Here is a 20,638-nt window from a genome sequence, read left to right as displayed (position 1 = left end):
GTAGATAAGTAGTAGAGGTTCATGGACATTAACTAATCACATTTAGTTACACAGTATGGACACTGCATGTAAAATCTGATATTCAATCATCAAACTTTCTTAGTTTTTAATTGCCACCACTTCAGAATCAGAACTTAAAAAAAAAAAATCTTAAATACTAACATAATACAATCATGTCATCACGATGCAATTGTTAAATAATAGCATTCTGATTTTTGCTCAAGCCTATTATTTGCTGCATAAAAGCATACCAACGGTAGAAGCCTGTAGTCTGTGTAGGTTTAAAGAAACGCAGACAATTTGCATGTGCTGCATGATTCGGATGTGATTGAGTGTGTTGATTTAGTCCTGTATGATACCTGAGCACAGTAGCTCGAGCGGTAACCCTCCTGGCTGAGGCAGTGCAGGCTGAGTGAGCCTCTGAGGCGCACAGATTCACATTCGACATGGCTGCCTGAGCCATAAGAACAACTCCATGAATTATGAAAGGGCACAAGCCCATTGCTGGGCCACTCTGAGAGGGGAAGAGATGGAAGGAGAGATAACTACACATTGTAGATAGATAGAAAGATAGTGTAGAGTGAAGCAAAGTGGAAAAAATACAGGAGGAAAAAGATGCACTGGCACAATAAGAGGGGGAGATAAAGCGTGCATGTGTAGTGGAGTGAAAGAGTGTTTGTTTTGGGGTGAGGAAGAGAGTGTGTGCGCTTGTCTTTGTGTGAATTTGTGCTTGTCTGTGTATGTCGGTAAGATCGACACTTCATACTTCCCAAATCCAACCAGCTGCGTGAAGAATCGCTAACCATGCCATTGGATTTGGGCTCATCACTGGGCCCACAAAGACAACATTTTCACACAGACATAACATACAGCACACAGGCTTTGTTCCAGCCTCTTCAAACAGTTTTCACTGTGGAGGTGTGACAGCACGCCAGGCGGGGATCTGCTGCCCACCATTTCCAAACCCCAGCAGAAAAACAGAGGACAGACAGAGATGGGGGATTTTTTTTTTCATTTTTTTGCACCAATTATCTAATGTGTGATCTTGGTTCCTGGCTGCTTGTCATGCTCAGCCTCCGGTTTATTCAGTCTTTTAATCTTTCTAGTAATCTTTTTGCCACTGCTGAGCCAGTGTCACAGCAGTGAACTCCAAGACAAGGCAATTCCATTAGGAGATGGCATGAGGCGGCATTCATTAATGGCCCCAGCCAGATGCTGCGCTGCACATGGAAGGGAGCGGGGAGGGGAGGGGAGGCGAGGGGAGGCGGCGGCGGCGTTTGAATTTGATTTGATTCCTCAAGATAATGTATTGTGCCTCTCCAGAAAGGGGGTTTCCGTATTCGAAGGGAGATACTGTGGCTTTTGAGAGAGCAGGTGGATTTCCTCAAGTATCATTGTGTGGTCTAACCCGCCTCCCTCCCTTCCCCTCCACCTCCCCTCCCATCCTCTGCCATCCCTCACTCTGCTCCTGGTCGATCTCCATGAAGCCTCATCTGAGCCTGCTCACTATTCAAGGCCCTCAGCTGTCCACTCAAATCGTCTCTCAATCAATTGGAAGTGTTTAAACAGCAAACGGTAAACATGTAGCATTTCAGCCTCCTGCACCCAGTGCACCCAGTGCTCCCTCTCCTGTCACCATCTGCCTGCATTGCCAAACAGCAGCAGCTGTGGTGTTAGAAATCGTCCAGAAGAAGTAAACACGCTAAAAGATGCGTTGCCTCTCCCAGGATGCCTCACATCTTTCACTCTTCTCCTCTGTTTATGTCCTCGTTTACCTATAAGCACCTATATGTACAAGAAAACCTTCACAATTCATACCCTTAGGAGGTGTACAGTGGTGGAAGCAAAGATGGAAGAAAAAACAAACGTCAGAGAGATGGGGGGGGCACAATGGAAGGAGTGGAAGCGTGCAGGTGAGGAGATATAGAGGAGCGGGGGAGGGGGGGCACAGCCAGTCAATTATTCAGAAGAAAGGTCTGTCGTACCCTGGGAGCAGCTTTGAGCGCTCCTGCCTGGCATCACCTGCTAATGGGCCACAGATTGACATGCTACCTGAGCAGACTCTCCTCATCCACCCCAGTGGCTCGCTCTCCTCCTATACGGCCTCTTATCAGTGTTCTCTGGTGGAACGTGTAAATAATTACTCCATGACCACTCTGCCGTGCGAGCCGGAGGGTTGTTTGCACAAAGAAAAGAGGATATATTTTAAAAGGACGACGAGTTATTTTAGGAAAATGGTTGAATTATTTATGGTGGTCTGCAAGGAAGTGTTTGTGCACTTGTGGTTCTGTGTTTGGTGTTTTTTGGGTATACCTCAAGCTGGAAATAACATAATAAGAGGGTGTTTATCTGTTAAAAGACGTGTACGTTGATTATATTTAGCTGAAGTAATTAGGAAGTGTGTTCATATTGCTTTTTGAAAGTGCATGAGTGTGTCTGTCCTTGTGTGTTTGTTGGTCTTGAGGGGCGTTACGTACCTACATGAAACCCTGCAGTTGCCATGGCTTGGAGATAAAAGACCAGATTATTCCACTTGGCATCCATTAGGTTGGCGCTGTCTGAATATCAGTTTAAAACTGACCCAGAACTACTTTCCTTCATCTTCTTTTCTTCCTCTCCACCTCTCCCCCTCTCCTCCTCTCCCTATTTTTTTTTGTCTTTGTTCTGTTTCCTCTTTTTTGTGCTGGCTGAGAGGGGGATATGTGCGGCAGCCCAAAGTAGGGGCTTAAAGAGAGTTATTTATTTTTAAATGAACACCCTACTGTGGTTGACTTCCTGGGAGAGCCGCCGAGCCCCTCGCACACTAAACTTCAAAGCTTGCGTACTGCACTTTATAAAGATAATGTAAGTGCCACTGTTGTCTCGTGGCTCATGGGCCTCTCTGTGGATTTACCCTTGTGTTGCGTTGCACTGTGCCTAAATTGCCTTATGTGTTGTGATTGTTTCATGATCACTTTTACCAGCACGCCGGCTGAGACGCCTGATTTGTTGAAGATTTACTTTCCAGGCATTAATACTGGAAACTGATGTGTGTTGGAAACCTCTTAGTCTTCTTCCTGAGCGTGTCCTCTGCTCTTTCATTCGCTGGACAGTTGGAGATTGGTTAGATAAGCACTTTGTTTATGGACATTGCCATGTGGGCTAGTGGGTGCTGCCTGGCACCCATGTGAGGGTGTGTACTGCAGAGAATTCATCTTGATGAGAGCTCCTATTGTGCGTCACAGCTTCTCTGCTATCTCACTTTCTGTCAGTCTGACTCTGTCTCTCGTAGGCCAGCACGCTTTACTTTTAAGTGGCAGCAGACAATAAACAAAATCGAAGTTGACCTTTTGTTACAGGTAATATGGTGGATTTAAAAAAAACAAAAACATTTTTACATAAATACACGCCACATGGGGCTCTGTTTGCCACAATGCGCTGACACCTCTGGTGTGAACTGGTCAAAAATTTCAAGCGATCTTTTTTCCATGTTGTGTTGCTGGACAAGCTGTAGCACGAAGATGAATCAATTCTGGGTGAAAAGAAATTGATTGTGGATGTTGCTGATATCATTTCAACAAATCCAAGAATGTGTTGCAGCAGAACAAAATGTATGAGCCAGAGCAGGCTGGTTTTTTTTATTTTTATGTTATGTAATTTTTTACAGTTTTATCAAATAGTTATTTTATTGCAGGTTAGGAGATCCATTAGGTAAAGGCTTTTTTTTTTTTTTTTTTTTTAATTATAATTGTTTTGTCAATGGGTTGAATGGAAGTCATTGTTTTTCAAAAATTACAAGAAAAGAAAAAAAGGTAACCTCAAAATCCTCAGATTCAAGCATCCACTCACACGGTCACCTCCACCATGCTCCTTGTGTTTGGCTACATAAGACTGCATGATTTCTAAACCCTGTTGGATTTAAGAAACACGCCATCTCTGGATTAATTTTTCTATTTAAAAAGCAGTAGCCGATCAGATCATCTTGCGCGCTACTGAAAATGAATCACAGCCATAACAGCATTTTTTTGGAGATTTCTTGATATATACATATTTTGGGCATCACCTGCTTAACAGGCTCCAAATTGTTCTGATTTATTCCCAACTTTGTATTCAATGACAGAACATGTCACATCCCATCATGTTCAGAATGTATCAAGCTGTTACTTGAACATACACAGTCCATGAACACACACAATCATCTGTCTGAGGTCTGGTAAGGTAAATTATGTCCATGTATGAATGTGGAACCTGGGAGAACACGATGGAGAGAGAGAGAGGGATGAGTTGCCTTTTTCATGATCTGATGAGAGCAGATAGATAGCGAGGGAGAGGTAGGAGGGGGTTCGGTGTGAGACAGCGAAAGAGCAGCAGGCTCGCAGAGAGAGCAGATGTGGGCGATCAAGCCTTTAATAGTGAGGTACAATTAGAGCCTCACCTTGAGGGAGATGGACCCTTGTTATCACGGCATGTCGCAGGATATAATCACACCAAGCACTCAGTGGGATGGATCACTTTTCTAGACTGGCCGGGACTGTGGATCGGCAGCATCTCGTTATCCCTCTGAAGGTTTTCTATCTGCTGTCATTTGGAGAGGAGGGATTCCCGTGTCCTTTTATTTTTCTCTCATTCCTTCCAGTTTGTAATTACAATTTCCCAAATTTTGGACATAACAAACACTGCGGCACTGATATTTTAGCCCCTCAAAAATCCCAGTTGCAACTAAACCATAGTCATTAACACGGGGACTTTAATTGCTGTATTTGAGTGCTCACTAAAGTGTGAGCCATATTGCTGCCAGTGTGAGTTGCCACACCAATGCAAAACCCAAAGCCCAGGGGCCAGTTATAGCCAGAAAAACATTCCCAAGTGGTTCATTGGAAACATTCCACTGTAATTAAAGCAAAGAAAAGATGCCTACTGGCCTCTGTTGTATGTATTCTGTGCAAAAAGTCTTTCTAGAGAAGAGCCACAGTTTAATATTCAACCGTGTCATCCATATTTCCGTTTGATATTTAAACCTCCTCTGTGGATGTCTAGAAAGTAAAGAGCAGCTTAAGCCACATAGATTAATCAATGAAATGTATGCCTGTTCATATTTCCTCTGAACAAGCTGGAAGCAACCCATAATGCTGTGCAAGTGATTTAATCAGAGGTTGGAGCTGTGGAAATGGCATTATTATGTTGATCTTGATCAGTTTGGTTTCCCCGCTGTGACAAATCAAATAAGTATGCCCAGTGAGCCAACAAGCAAACACCAAATGCCCTTTTGCTTCAGGCCAAAGTCTCCCAACATTTTGGGTTTTGACTCTTTAAAACAGAGTATTGTCTATTTTTTTAAGTGTTAGGTCTGTCCAAATGGTGATTTTTCACTTCAATTATGAAGAGACTAGAGACCTGAGGAGGTAAAACTTTAAAATATTCCACAAGAAGAAAGCTGAAAAACAATATTCAGCACACATGTGAAATAATGAATAATTTGTAATGATAATTAGTTAATTTTCAAAGGCATTAATGAAGCAAATTCACCAAACATTTCTAGCCTCTGAAGTGTGAGAATTTTCTGTTTTCTGTCGCTCTCCACTTTTCTATTTAATAAATTGAATATTTGGGGATTTAGGACAAAGCTAGTAATGTGAAGACCCCTTGGGGAGCGGGGATATTGATTTCTTGACATTTTATGATCATTTAGAGACTGAATGAATTATGAATTATTCATAAAAAGAAAATGCTAACAGAAGAAGCTCTTGTATCAGACATATTGAATGTTTCATTTTCCAAATTGAACTTGTGTTTATCATCTTCTGAAGTCGTTGGCGGGTCCGCTGTCTATACTTTTCATTTCCGAGTGGATCCCTCAAGCTCCCTTCACCTACTTTACACACATCCGGAGCGAGAGACATTCTTTGACCTAACTCAAGGATTAAAATCACAATGCAGCATCAGCTAAAGAACAAACGGTCTACGACCCCACCTTGCCCCACCAGCAATTACAGGAGAAAGTAAAGAGATTTCACTTACAGTAGATCAATAAAATATCACTTTAAGGCTGCATCTATATCCGTCTGCATATTCAAACTACAGCATCACTGACCGATTATTTAATGTTGCTCTTATGAAATTGTTTCCTCTCACTGTTGTTGGCATGTGGTGTAAATGTCATGGTGAGCCAGCATCAACACAAATGTATTAATCACCGATATTATTAATTCATTTGAAAGCTTTGGCATTTCAGTAGTTCTCTGTAGCAGAGCAGACAGTGTCTCCAAGCAATTTTCTGTGTTTAATCTCAGATCTTTGCACACCGTGGATATTACGACAACTGAGTCATTCATCGGTTTATTCGAAAACATCCCTTCTTGTAGCTCCTGCTGCAGGCTGATGTTTGGTTTATGTGGAATGTAAAGCTATATGCTGTGCCAACACAAAGGTTAGTCAGTGATTAAAAACGCTGACATCTGATTGGTTTGAGTCGATAAACTGCTCTTAAGGCGATTGGTATGAAAAGGTAAATTTTGTCAGTGTCCTTGACCGAGACTTTTAATCACCTTAGCAGAACTATTTATTGTAAGTGGGTTCGATACATGAACACTGCAGCTTCACAGAATAGATCCTATATGTGGATATCTGTAAATGTTAGCCATGTATTGCAAAATAAAAACATCCCTCAATAAATAAAGGCAAGGGTATCAACATGGCAGAGCCTTTCAAATGAAGCAAGCGAAGGTGGAACATCAGAGAATATATGTGGGGAGTTTTGTAGAAGAATGAGTAAATACAGTATGAAAAGGTAATGTTCCTCAATTTTCTCTGGACAGAGGTGGTGGAGGAAAGCGGCGGATGACTCCCAGCGGTCTAATAGTACCAGAAGAGAGTTGCTGCGTCTGCCTCTTCCCACAAACTGGCTCAGCACTTGTTTCTCCCTCAATCCTCCATTTTGGATCGAAACATTGTAAACCGGGCCGTTAATTGCAGCGTTAACTCAATCAGTGACGACTCACAGGAGATATAGCGTTTGTGTGTGTCTTTGTGTGCGCGCGCGTTCGTGTGTGTGTGTGTGTGTGTGTGTGTGTGTGTGTGTGTGTGTGTCTTATGTGTGCATGTGTGCGTGCACGAGTAATGAGTTTTGGTGCTGAGGTACAGAGAAAAACAGCAGAGTCGAGCGTGTCCCTGCCAGAGGACTTGATTGGAGGAGGCTTGTTGGTGGTAAACAGATGATTGGTGAATTGCATTTAAGTCATGCCATTTCGTGCCTCGGTAGTTCATCCTCCTGATGAGGCTGATGTTGATTACCCCAGAGAGCGTGTTTTTTAAGGTCATCAATGACGATGCCATGCTGACTTCATCTTTACAAAGCGAGGCTTCTACGACTCTGAGAAAACACCGTGTACCTCTCGCAAACACTGCAGAGGCACACAACACATACAACATGACTTTAATAAAAGGTTCCGTTTACAAAATTTTTCATGGCAGCCGTATTGGAAACCAGTAATGGCAAAAAAAACCTCTGTTGTGACATTGATAGTGTCAGTGTATAGTGTGATTGTCTGTGCATTTATCCAAAAAGTCCTCTATAAATTTAATCATACTAACATTATTGTGGTATTTTGGACGCAGAAAAGCGCACATAATTGCTTTGTCGGTGTTCAAGCACAAAAAGCAAAGACATTTTCTGATTTTGATTTTATCTGCTGAAAGAAAGCAAGGTTTTGAAAACTGCGAGGTATCGGACAAAATGAAAGCACTTTGCTTTCAAGCTGCTTTCATGTATGATTGGTATTATTCCATGAAAGTGAGCCCCTAACAGTTGTTGAAATGTGCATTTGCAAAGGATAATACTGGTGTAATTTTATTCTCTCCAGTACCCATCAGCATGAATACCTGTGAAAACCACAAGTGCTTCGCTCTACAGTCAGAAGCTATTACTCTCTTTTCTGCTGCAAGCTTTGTCAAAAGCAACAACTTGTCTCTTCCAGCTGTTTTTAATAGATTTTTGAAAACAGCAGGAGCCTCTGGTGGTAATGTAGGACGAACCTGCAGCAGAACAAACAGCAGTAACTTCTGTGACAGTGAAGAATACCTCAGTGGGTTTAGACTTTCATATCCATTCTTGTCAATTGACAAAAAAATAAACAAATACTGTGGCAGTATTGTTCTCCTTGAAAGTCAGCAGCGGTTACGCATCTGTTCTTTCCTTTTTATGCAATCCTGCAAAAATTCTTCTGGATGTCGGTTTGAGTTTTAAGCTCAGTAAATGCAAAGCAATAAAAGATTGACATCTCTCATGTTCAAGTTACTTGAAAACTGTAATCAGTTACATTTGAAACAGAGTTACAAAATCACAAAATAAAAGTAATTGTAATCAGTTACATTTACTGAGAAAAAAATATGTAATTCAATTCAAGTTACAATTCAAGATATTGGTGCGTATAAAGGGGTCATACGCGAACATATTTTTTTTTTGATACAAAGCTTATATATAGAATATAATAATCATTGTTGCTCTGCATCTTTTGGCAGGAATCTCATAAAGACCCCATTTGTTTGGCAGTATGCGCTTTGTTTTTGAATGGTTTTCTTGTTTCAATTTGCACCAGCTCTCGTCTGTCAATCAAATTAATCTGTATTGCTCTATGCAACCGCGCCAAGGCGGTAGGCCTATCAGCCTATCATCAGTCAGCATTGAGTTTACCTGAATGTTGACTTGGTTTGAGGTTCTGGGAACATTTTTCTGTTACTGCAGTCACCTGTGATGTCCATACTTGTGATTTGTTTTGTTTTTTGTGCTTTAAAATCAAAACATTTTAATCTTAACTCGAGTTATATTGAAGAATTTTTAATAAATGTTTGACTGTACTGTTGAGGTTTACACTGCCTAGTTTACGTAAAAAAAATTTTTTTTAGGACTTTTCAATTTCATTGCTCACTTTAAAACATTTGTGGAAGAGTAGCAAAAAGTTAACAAATGTAATGAGTTTCATTACTTTGATGATGTTCTTGAAATAGTTGCATCACTTATTGCATTTTTAATAGGATAACTAGCAATCTCTTACTGAGATATTTGTATCTGTAATCTATCCATCCATCCATTATCTATACCCGGTTTATTCTGAACAGGGTCACGGGGACAGGGGGCTGGAGCCTATTCCAGCTCACTTAGGGTGAAGGACATAGAGACAGACGGAAACAAAGACCATTCACACTCTCATTCACACCTAAGGGCCATTTGTAGAACCACCAATTAACCTGAGACGCATGTCTTTAGATGGTGGGAGGAAGCCGGAGTACCCGGAGAGAACCCACGCAGGCACAGGGAGAACATGCGAACTCCGCACAGAAAGGCCCAGGCCCGGATTCGAACCCTGAACTTTTTTGCTGTGCCGCCCTAGTATCTGTAATGTCATTTCAAATTACACATTACTTTCCACAGAGCAAGTAATCACATTACTGTAATTAGTAATCCCTTATTGTCCCATAACACACAAATGATTCATTATAGTGTTGTCCTGTCTTAGTTTTTAATGGGAGAACTGATATTTTTTATGTATTTTTTTATTCTATAAACGCTGTGTTTCTGTATGTTTGTAAGTGTCTTCCACAGTAGCGCTACCTCACCATCGTTATTTATTACCATCAGTAATCTCCAAAGACTCTTTTTAGCGCAGATGTGAAGGGTGCAGTGGTGCTATCTTTGTCTCATTCTTCCTTGCTTGTTCTGTCTGCCCCCCCCCCCCCCTCCCTACCGCCACCACCACCACCACCTCCTCTCCTCTCCTCCCTCCTCTTTCACTCTATCTCCCCTGCTGTCTGCCTCCCCTGGCAGTCTTCACCAGCTTGTGCAGCCTTTACTAACTAGCTGCGCACTCCCACTCAGGAAAATGATGATGAGACAGCAAAACCGGCTACAGAGACAATGCACAGCGGAAAGAGAGGGCGAGAGTTGCATGAAGGGAACGGGCTGCAGGAAAAGAGAGACAACGCGCGAATGAGAGCCATCAGTCTTTTTTTTTTTTTTAAAGCACTTTTACCACATATATGTTCATCCCTGGGGAGCACTACGTCTCTGTCTCGGCCTCTGCCTCCCTTTCTGTGCCTTTTCCCTCCGTAGTCATCATTCAATGTGTTTTCCTCCCTCACCCCTTCCACACCCTCCTTCCCCCTTCCTTAAGTTATTAAATCTGTTTTCACCCCCCCCCCCCCCCCCCCACCCTCCCTCTGCTCCTCTCTGCCCCGCAACCTTTTTGTCTTGTGCCACTAAGTGGACTGCTTATATAACAGTGTACACCTAGAGGGATCCCCCGCCTCCTTTCGCCCAGCTAGCCCGTTCTTCTCACTCCACCCTTTCAGCCTCCTCTCCTCCTGTTTTTCTCCTCTGCCCCACCTTACCTTCTCCTCGTTTTCCTCCTCCTCCTTTTCCTTTCTTCTCGCGCCTCCTCTATTGCGGACTATGTTTTGGAACAAACGGTCCTCCTGCTGTGTAGCCACGGCTGGTCAGGCTGAGGTGATAACCAAAACAGTAAACAGTAAAGTAACAGGACTGCGTCTTTGTTTAATGCAGAAACAGTTAGTCGAACAGCAGAATATTAAATAGTAGATATTTTGATAATCACATGCCAAGAATTATTTAAGTTATATACAGAGTTAAATTCTAAACATTCTCAATAAAAAAAAAGAAGCAATTTGAAAATGTCCCACTGGCTTTGTGAGATTGCAATGGTCATTTTTCACTGCCATTTTATCGACTTAATGATCAGTGCATTCATCTACAAATGATTCAGTGAAATAAATCACTACGGCGGTACATTTATCCCCAGCTTATCCACTCAAACCACACGGATGCACCAAATATGGTTAAATTCAGTAGCCTCCCATGTACACTTTTGCATATTTTTCCGTCCGTCCAACCAGTAAATGTTCAAGCACAAATGCTTTGCTGACAGGTGTACTGCGTTCGCTGTTCTGTCTCAGCAGTGCCCAGCAGCCTTTCATCCATAAATACTATTGAGCATTCAAACACAGACGCACTCTCTTCCCCTGATCTTCGTCTCCTCGCGTTCAGCTCCTCTCTCTTGTCGCACACCGCTGTCCTCTCACTTATTTCTCAATGACTGTGAGTCTGCCTGACTTTTTACACGCCACTCGCATCCAGGATTCTCCTCGGCGCATATTTTCATATTCAGCACACCATCTATCTCGCACTTTCATCTCGGCTCTATCTACCGTTCTCCCTATCCCACACCCATTGTACTTCTTTATCTATCTCTACCCCTCCGTACCCCAACCCCACCCGCATCTCAATCCTCCTCCCCTCCTCCTCCTCCCCCTCCTCCTCCTCCTCCACCAACCCCCCTCTCTAAATATAGTCCTTTGAAGCATAGCTGTGTTGTCTTCTTCCCGCAACACAAAACAAAAGTCTGTCATCTCACATCTTAGCAGCGGGGATAGAAAGCACAGATAAGATTGATGGCCCAAAAAGAACACTGGTTAAGAGAACTGATATTCATCTGCCTCAGCATGTGTGCAAATGAAGAGAAGGGAAGGGATGGATATGAGAGGGGGAAAAAGCAGACCAGAGTGGAGGAGAGGATCCAGAAAAAGGAGCAGTTGTAACACCACAGTGAGACAGAGAGAGTGAGAGAGAGTGAGCGAAGGGTGCTGTGACATTTCTGATCTTCATTTTGTAATTGAATGATAATCTCTCTGGGGGCCTGACCGAGTAACACGTGCGCATGTTTGTGGGAGCCAGCTGTGTGTGTGTGTGTGTGTGTGTGTGTGTGTGTGTGTGTGTGTGTGTGTGTGTGTGTGTGTTTGTGTGTGTGTGTGTGTGTGTGTGTGTGTGTGTGTGTGTGTGTGTGCGCGCGCGCGCACAACGTATGCACAGTGAGCGCTGGTTATGTGAAAGTGTGGGCTCCTTTGTATGTGTGGAACAGATAATGTGTAAGAAAGAGGAAACAACCGAGAGGGGGAAAAAAAAAAAAAAAAAAAAAAAAAAAAAATGGGTGCAGAGGATGAGAGGGGAACTTTGCCCATAAAGGGGGAGGTTTGCGCACATAACACAGCACAATACCTCCACCTAATGGTGCTTATGAGTCATTGCAGCCCGTCGGTGCAGGTTACACATCACTGCTGCCGAGGACAATTCCCATCTCATCAGCTCACCTGCAGGAGCCCTTCTAATGACTTCTACTTTGTCTAATTACAGATTGTGTAATTTACATAATAAGTATACTTAGTATTATAAACAGTGAAGGTAACAGCATGGCAGCTGTACATGAAATCATATCACATCATCCCCCTGGTTGTTCGGTGAGGAGTTTTAAATCAACTAAAGGGTTACTGTACCGTCATGTACATCTCACACACACACGCTCCAGCTTTGAGTGCTTTCTTTAGCTGCTAACAGCCTGCTCGTCCATCAGCAGCGGTTGCCAGGGGAGCTTGGTCCATGATATGTACAGTGCTCAGGCCGTTTCCCCTGCGGCCAGAGCATACATCGCCACGGACAGGATCTACTTCCACCTCAATGACCCGGCCTCGAGCTGGCTTAGGGGTGGAGGGAAGACAGGAGTGCAGATTATCATTCTCAGCGCGGTTCTCAGCACTCGTCACGAGGCATTTAACAGAAGAAAAAAAACCGTGTGTTTTTATATGCAGAGGACAAAGATGTGATAGTTCATCTCTTGAAGAAAAAAGGTGTTAAAATGCTGAGGGAAAAATCCATCCCTCTACAGCCTCTTTGCACTGCATTGTGTTAACCATAGTGCTGAAATTATTAGTCCATTCATTTCAGCTTGTCGATGGGCAGATCATTAATTGAAAAGTAATTGATCATTTTTTAAAGTAAAACTGTTGATTATTCAGTGTCTCGCAGAGATTTTCAGCTTTTATCTGTTTCACATCATTGTGAATTAAAGGTCTGTGTTTTGGTCATAAAAAATAAGCTATGTCAATTTTATGAGTACTGAGCAATTACATATTTAAATAGGAAACTAACTATCTGTGAACTTGAAGAAATACTTGGAAATTTGCTTTTTTTGCTTAGTTGCTGAAAATCAAATGAGCAAACTGATTCCTGTCTCCACCTGCAAGTACTGCTCATGTTCACTCATCATCACCATGTTATGTCTTGTTTGTTTGTAAAGTGGAGAAACAAGTTGTATTTTTCCAGGACGTTTTGTGCAGAACTACTTTTGGCTGAAAAGTGAGTTCCCGGAGTACTTGGCACCTTCACAATTACAACAAGCTTCCAAATGTAAAACTATTCCTTTAGTCGATAAGGAAAACACTTATTTGCGGCCTCGGTTGCTTTCTTCTTTATGTCTGTCTTTGTTGAATTTTTCTAATCACCTTCTGTCTGTGTTTTTATTTCAGGCTTCGAAAGGAGGGATACACGGTGCAGGTTAGCGTCAATGACTATCTGGACATCTACTGCCCGCACTACAACACCAGTCAGCGGGGCACGCTGGAGCGCGTCATCGCCGAGCAGTACATCCTCTACATGGTCAGCTACCGTGGCTACCGCACCTGTGACCCCCAGCTGGGCTTCAAACGCTGGGAGTGCAACCGGCCCCACGCACCCCACGCACCCATCAAGTTCTCTGAGAAGTTCCAGCGTTACAGCGCCTTCTCGCTGGGCTACGAGTTCAATGTGGGCCAGGAGTACTACTATATCTGTGAGTCAGGCCAACAAATACCAGCGCTGGTATATTGTGATGGATAGGAAAAAATGCCTGAGGGTGCAGCACATCCAATATTTTGATCCGAGATTATAATGAGGAGCCGCTCTTCAGCTGCTGTCACCCACATGTATTGACGGCGTGTGGGTGTTGCTAATAGATTCTGGAAGTTCAGCTGAGGACGGGCAGTAGCTCATATGCACTGCCGCAGTTTACACAGCTGGTTGTTGAGGGTACTTTGGCCTGCAGAGGGCACATGGTTGACATGTTTTGTGTGTTTGCTCTCTGTCTTAGCCACGCCCACCCACCACCACGGCCACAGCTGCCTGAGAATGAGGGTCTTCGTCTGCTGCTCCACTGGTGAGACTCTGCCTCAGCTCCACATGTCTCCTCCAGTCATTGTGTAGCATCTCTGCTCTTTCTGTGTCACTTTACTTCCCCTCCTATCTCTTTGTATCTCAAAAACACACAGAGAAACAGAAAGAGGCAGATAGGGAGAGGAAAAACTAAGATCTGACAGTCTCGTCTCAGAGAAAGGCCTTTCTGTCTCATGGTGTTTTGGCGAGGTTTTGATGGTGCCGTCTTTTCCCTGGAAGCAGTGCTTTGAGAGTGATGGCTTAATGTTATTCTCTGTCTCGGTGCTATTACGGTAATGCTCCTTCTCTCTCTGTAAAGGACACACTCTCGCGAAGCCGTACAAAAGATGTAAAATGACCAAAAAAAAAAAAAAAATAGATTCAGTTGCAAGGAGCAGCTCTCTCTGCCCTCCTCTCCCTCTGTCATTCCTCATACCTCTCTCCCACAACTCTCCTGAGCACCTCCTCTTTCTCCCTCTCTGTCTATCTCTTCTCTCTTTCTTGCTCTCTGATGCCTGCTGCTCTGTATAGTGTGTGTGTTATTTTTACCCCGGTAGCCTGCTCTCTCCCCTGCAGGCCTTTGATCAGGCAGCACAGTGCTGAAAGGCTCCCCCTCTCCTCTAACCTTGTCAGCACTAATACATCCCACACTCAGGCCAGTGTCAGCCCCTGTGTACACATCACCTTAACACCCCCCCCTCGCCCTCCGCCCCCCTCCCATCCCAGTGTCAGTGCTAATCTATTGATGTGGCTACCACGCCTGCATTTGGCTCGGTTTGCGTGCATCTATTTGTGTTTGTTTGTGTGTGTGTGTGTGTGTGTGTGTGTGTGTGTGTGTGTGTGTGTGTTTTTAAAGTTTGAACACGTGTGTGTCTGTCTGCACATGGTCGTAAGTCAGCCGTAAATTTTTCTAATGTTGTGTGCGTGTGCGTGAATTGCCGTGTGGAAGGGTGCATTTAGCCGGTTTACGATCCACAACCTTTGCTTCGCAAGGTCATTTTAACACCCTGCTATCAAAGCCGCTGTTGATTTCAGCTGCCTTCTTTTCATTCTCTCCAAGTGTCTCCCACTTTAGCCCTCATAAGACTTTGAAACAAGAAAGCCACGTAAATATTCATGAAATACGCTTTACATCTGCGAGGAGTTGCAGAACTGATTGCTACCAGCATCTGTGTACATCTTCTGTAAAAGCTATTTTAACCTCCTAGCAATGCATCACAGTAACAGGCTCACACAGACACACATATTTAGCTGAAGAAAAACAAAGCAAAAACAATGCAGACGTATACGCATCAACAAACCCACACATCATTCATTTGCAGATAATTTGGCAATGTAGACTGATTATAATTCCATGTCTAGACAAACAGTAAATGTAATAATGATTTCTGTCTGCCAGTTACAAATGCTTTTAATCGTCAGATGGGATTCACAGTCCAGGATTTCTCCGTTCATTTTCTGTTGCAGGAGTACTCTAACTCATGTTTTCATGTAACTGTGTACTATAACCGTACACAGTTTAATGGTACCTAAATCACACATTTTTCTTAGTCTTGTCATTTTAATGTGTTTTCTCCTCCTGTCTGTGTCTCATTTTCTCTCTCTCTCTCTCTCTCTCTCTCTCTCTCTCTCTCTCATATCTCTGTTTCTGTTCTCTGCTTTTTAAATCTCCCTCTTCTCTCTGTATCTCTGTGTTTGTTGTGTGTGTGGTGTGTTTCTCAGTCTCCCAGGCAGATGATGAGTCCAGTCAGACCTCTCCCGACTACACAGTCAGGCCGAACATCAAAATACACAACCTCGGTGAGTGACTCTGAAAATGAACGGCAGCCAGTTGCCAGATGCAGGTCAATATTTGGCTTTGGCTGCAAAGCCTGATTTGTGTACCAATCATTGTGGGAAAAGAACCAAGCATTTGTTAGTTCTTTGATTCAATGGTTGGCAAAAGAAAATCCACAAGTCATAGCTGGTCGATGAATAAAACCTTTATTTTCTGCTTTTGAGAGTTGTGCAATAAGGACAAGACCATGAACACGGCAGCTTCAGGGATTTAGCGATACTGTATTCTTACATACTGTATTTGTGCGGTATGTGTCAATTTTATTATATTTCTGGTCCCATTTTCATCATCATTTCTTTTCGTTATAATATAACAATCCCAAGAAGTAATGTGGAAGCATCGAGCCAATACACTGAAAAAAGAATGGGCCTCAGTATTGACCTTATTACACCATTCATTCGTCAGTGTCGCTGCAAGATTAATTGTTTCCCCTATCGGTTGCATTAATTCAGATATGATGCTACACAGCAGTCTCTGACCTCACATTATCTCACATAAAAATGATTTTAATGAGTTTCCACACGGTGAGGAATACAGATTACAAATTCAGGGAGCACCAAAAAAAAGGAGCGCGCTATTTGATGCACAGCAATGCAGACACACTGAGGTAAAGTATCAAATTGAGCATAAACTGTTTAGCCAGATTATATAAAGTCTTACTCACAATCTCAGTAAAAATCTGTCGTCAAACCAGAAAAACTGCTTTCAACTCAGGGAAGTACAGCAGGTCATTGTTGCTCCAAGTCCGTGAATTATGAGGGATGTGCACAATGGACTCTTTTGGTAATAATTGTACTGTTTGCCTTCTCTTCCAAATAAGTTTGGCTTTGAAAGCCGTATCTAACAGCTTGTCTTCCTGTCTTTTTTATGTGATCAGATTCCCAGATCTCAGCTTGTAACTAGTACAGTCTTGTTAAAGAATGAAAAATCTGAAAATAATCATTTGTTGTTTTTAACAATCTTCAAATGTGGTAATCTGTAAAACAAGAACAACACAAATCCCCTACAACGTTCCCCTCACACAGGTCAAACCTTCCTTCTTCCTCTGTGGAAAATACACAAGGTCAGTAGAGGTCTTGTAAGAAATGAAAGGTCCATGTTTACCTAAGGAGAAAGCATGTCGGCAAGCGAGTCAATTGTGCAGCTGAGTGGTTACATAAACCCTCTATTTTTCTTTCTCTCTCTCCATCCCCGTCTCAAACAAAAGCCTCTTGCTGGCAATCATTTAGTATGCTTGTTTCTGGGAGCTCTAGGCAGTCTATGACGAGGGCTAAGGGAGTGTGACCTGCCAGGGATGGAAACTGAGACCAACAGAGACGAAATGAAAAGAGCTCTTGAGCCATCAGCGATGAGTACCTTCAGAGAGAGCGATAAGCCAGAAAAGAGAGAAATAGAAAAACAGAGAGAGAGGCAGGCAGAGAGGGAGAGACAAAGTAGAGACAGAGAAAGTCAGAGAGATGAAAGACAGGAAGGAGGCAGTGAAAGAGAATTGCAGCAGGAGAATGTCTGACTGAAAGGACAGATAAGGCAAAGTGAGGCAGAAAAAGAGATAAAAACCGGAGTGGGGGCAGAGAAGGGGGAGTGCAGAGAGAAGGGGCAGAGGAAGAAAGAAAAGCACAGTGGTGGGCGAATTGCTCAGCAGTAACTTAGGCTCCAAGCTTACGTAGAATTTAATATATAAAAAAAAAAAACACATTGGCAGGGAATCATAAAAAATCATAGCCTCGAGCTTTGTGATGCATTTTGCTGAATACATTTGGTGGAATAACAAAATCAGGGCATGCACACACATGCACACGCAAACACGCAAACACACACACACACACACACACACACACTTGAAAACAAGCCATTGCCCTGATGGCCTTGCTGACCGCTGGACTCCCACTCTCTGACTCACCCTCAGGACCAGACCAGCCCACAGACGAGCATCAACAGATCTCTCCATCGCTCTTCACATATGTTCGGGCTTGCTGTCATCCTCGTTTCTTTATTATTAGCTTTGCTCCTGCGTCACATTTTCCTTATTTACCACGGTGTTTAAAGGATACATTGGCTCTTTGACAGCTAGAGTCTCATTGTCAAAGTTTTACACGTTATTTCTTGTGTAATAAATGCCGAGCTCTGGAAACCGAGACGTTGCTGATGTCAGACAAGAAACATAACATACAGGTTTTAAACAAATCCCCAGGTCAGCCAAATTTACTTGGAAGAGAACATTTAAGGGCAACGATAAAAATGCTATCCGGGCTGTCCGCCATTAACATTCATCACAATTTATCATCTGAGAAACAACATGCTGATACCATTTGCAATCTGCATGTAAGCAGTGCTTACGAATCGCTTTTGCCTCTGTTGGTTTATTTACAATCTGTCACATGGTCTGATTTGCTTGCTTTTCTTTCCCCATTAAAAAGTGTTTCCAATTATGAGTCCACTGCATAACACAAAACATTATTCATGAAGTGTGAAATGTCTGGATTTTGCCATTTTTATGTTTACTTCCTTAAACTGCTTTCAGCTCACCTCTCCACTGTTTATAGCTGTGGATGTATTCAAACATGAATTATGAATAGCAGAGATTTGTTATGGTACAGCTTTTTACTGCAAATGGCTACCAGTATTTCCATAAATGCGCTACGTGATTCAGCATCAGTATTGCCTCTTCCTGCTTGAGCCAATCATAAGTTTCTAGTTTCCTGTAGCAAAAGCAAAAGCTCAGTATACATTCAGTCATGTGTGAAATACTTGTCCTTAAACACTTTCCACCTGAGTATCTGCAGCCACAGAGGAGGGCTAAAGGCTGAAACCTGTATATAGTAGGTTAGAAAAGAAAATACAACCGGAAACAGAGTTTAAAATGTATAAATTAACATTTAAAATACTTGTTTCATCTGTTTTGTGTCTTCTTTTATGCAGATTTCCTCAATACTTCTTCCGATATGTTCAGTCTGTAAACTCGTTTGAAACCCTCGTTCACAAACGTGACAGCTGCTGCTGTTAACAGATGCCATGTGTTAGCAGCAGACTAACAACAGACATGTAGCCTCCTGACCTCATAAATTCATTCATGCAGCCTGACACAGCAATCATGGTAGCCATTTTTCTCTTGTTTTGTTTTATTTGTATTGTGCTAACCAATCACTAATGTTCTGACAACATATTCAATTGACACAGAAGCTGCATTAGTGATTGTTAGTAGCAATTTAACTCATGACAGTAGAAGAAATATTTTGACCAAGTCATTCTGAAAGTTAACTTAAAAAGACTTGTACAGGTATATCGGTGTCATCCATGCTAGATGTCTTCTTTTGTTGCTATGTTTTAGGAAGCTACTAGGAGAATGACAACCCCTGATTAGAATCAGTGAACATATCAATGTAGGCAGCGATTCAGAGATCTGACACCAGGCTAATAGCTTCCTGGTCTCAAAACAGGTTTAACTGAAAACATCAGTACGTTGTCGAATTGCTCACGGTTAATGAGTGATTGGTCATTTCTCTGGCGGTTTTACTGATGACAACAATCAGTGGATTGTTATTTGGACAGACTGTAAGCCCTCTGAATCTCTTCCACATTATTATGCCTCCCCCCACTGACCTGTAGAGCTGTAGGCGTGCATGATGGGCCCATTGCCTCATGTTGCTTACGCCTCGTTGCGAGTCTACCAACATTGTGGCTTAGCTGGCACAAGGATTTATCAGAGCAGACAACCTTTTTCCTCTCATCGACAGTCTAGAGCTGATGTTTCTTATCTCACTGTAAATGCCTTGGGCGTTTTACTGTGGCCAGGAGAGCTACTTTGCCTGCCCGTCTGTTGTTATACCCCATACAGAAAAGACTGCACCGGATTCTGCGCTTGGAAATTGATTGCTGTATCCCACAATTGTACTGTGATAAGTGTCATACTGTGGACCTTTTGATAACTTGTTATGGCCTGAGGCCCTCGAAGTCCCCCACATTCATCTTCCAAGGCCGGCCTCCCTAAGTAGCAAGTGGTTTTGAGGTGGTGCATATTGTGCGGCTTAGTGATCGTCAAAGCTCCTGGCGCCCACAAACAGGTCTGTGAGAACCCGTTAATAAGCAAATGAACTGTGGAGATGTACTTGTTTATTTTAAAGGTGAGGAAGGGCCCTCTTCTTCTACAGGGGACAGCATGTCTCTTCTTCTGGTCCCAGACTGTGCATTGCAGCTCAGAAACCTGTCTGATGAAACCTTTTGGAGAGACAATCCACATGGTTTGACGGCCCTGCTGTGACCTGTGGGTCCCACCTGAGGCAGTGCTGGTTTATATTCTCCATCCTGCCTTCGCTTAGTGTTTAATGTCCGAGTTCATCCCCGGTGCACGGCGGTGTGAATGTCAATGTTGTGTGTCATCAGGGCAGACAGATGCCTCGTGTTCCTTTAAAACAACTCTGACGTGGGCTCAAGTCACACATCACCAGGACAAACCAGAGCGGTCGGATGGTTTGCTCTCAGATAGAGACGGCAAAAACAAAATTCCTTGCATTCATCAACCGTCACCTGCGAGGCCACTGTTGTCTCTACCACTTATGTTATCATCTTCCTTGTTTTTACACACAGCCAGAGACTGTTCTGGCTATATTTAGAAAACTCCAGACAATTATCTTCAACATTGCACTGATACAGAAGAAGACGTCTTGCTCGCTCAGGTTCATGCTTTTCCTACTAAAAGCGAGTTTAGTTTCGTGGAAATGTCTGCTGAAACTTTTACACAGAGATATCATGATGACAACATGAAATGACAAAACATATGATTTTGTCAGCTTTTG

At 42.9% G+C, this 20,638-nt stretch overlaps 1 protein-coding gene across 1 annotated transcript in view; it reads left to right on the top strand.

The window, feature by feature from the left end:
• efna3a (ephrin-A3a) overlaps positions 1-20,638 on the top strand; it is a 56,392-nt gene that overhangs the window by 32,529 nt on the left and 3,225 nt on the right. The window contains exons 2-4 of the mRNA XM_069176410.1: positions 13,348-13,649; positions 13,947-14,012; positions 15,731-15,808. Coding sequence (XP_069032511.1) covers positions 13,348-13,649; positions 13,947-14,012; positions 15,731-15,808 — 446 coding nt within the window. The remainder of the gene's footprint in view (positions 1-13,347; positions 13,650-13,946; positions 14,013-15,730; positions 15,809-20,638) is intronic.

Source organism: Embiotoca jacksoni, unplaced genomic scaffold, assembly GCF_022577435.1.
Source record: "Embiotoca jacksoni isolate LCO1_2020_lvr unplaced genomic scaffold, fEmbJac1.0.p SCAF_7, whole genome shotgun sequence".
NCBI classification, from domain to species: domain Eukaryota; kingdom Metazoa; phylum Chordata; class Actinopteri; family Embiotocidae; genus Embiotoca; species Embiotoca jacksoni.
The sequence above is the reverse complement of the archived record's forward strand: the minus strand, read 5'-3'. Positions and strand labels throughout refer to the sequence as shown.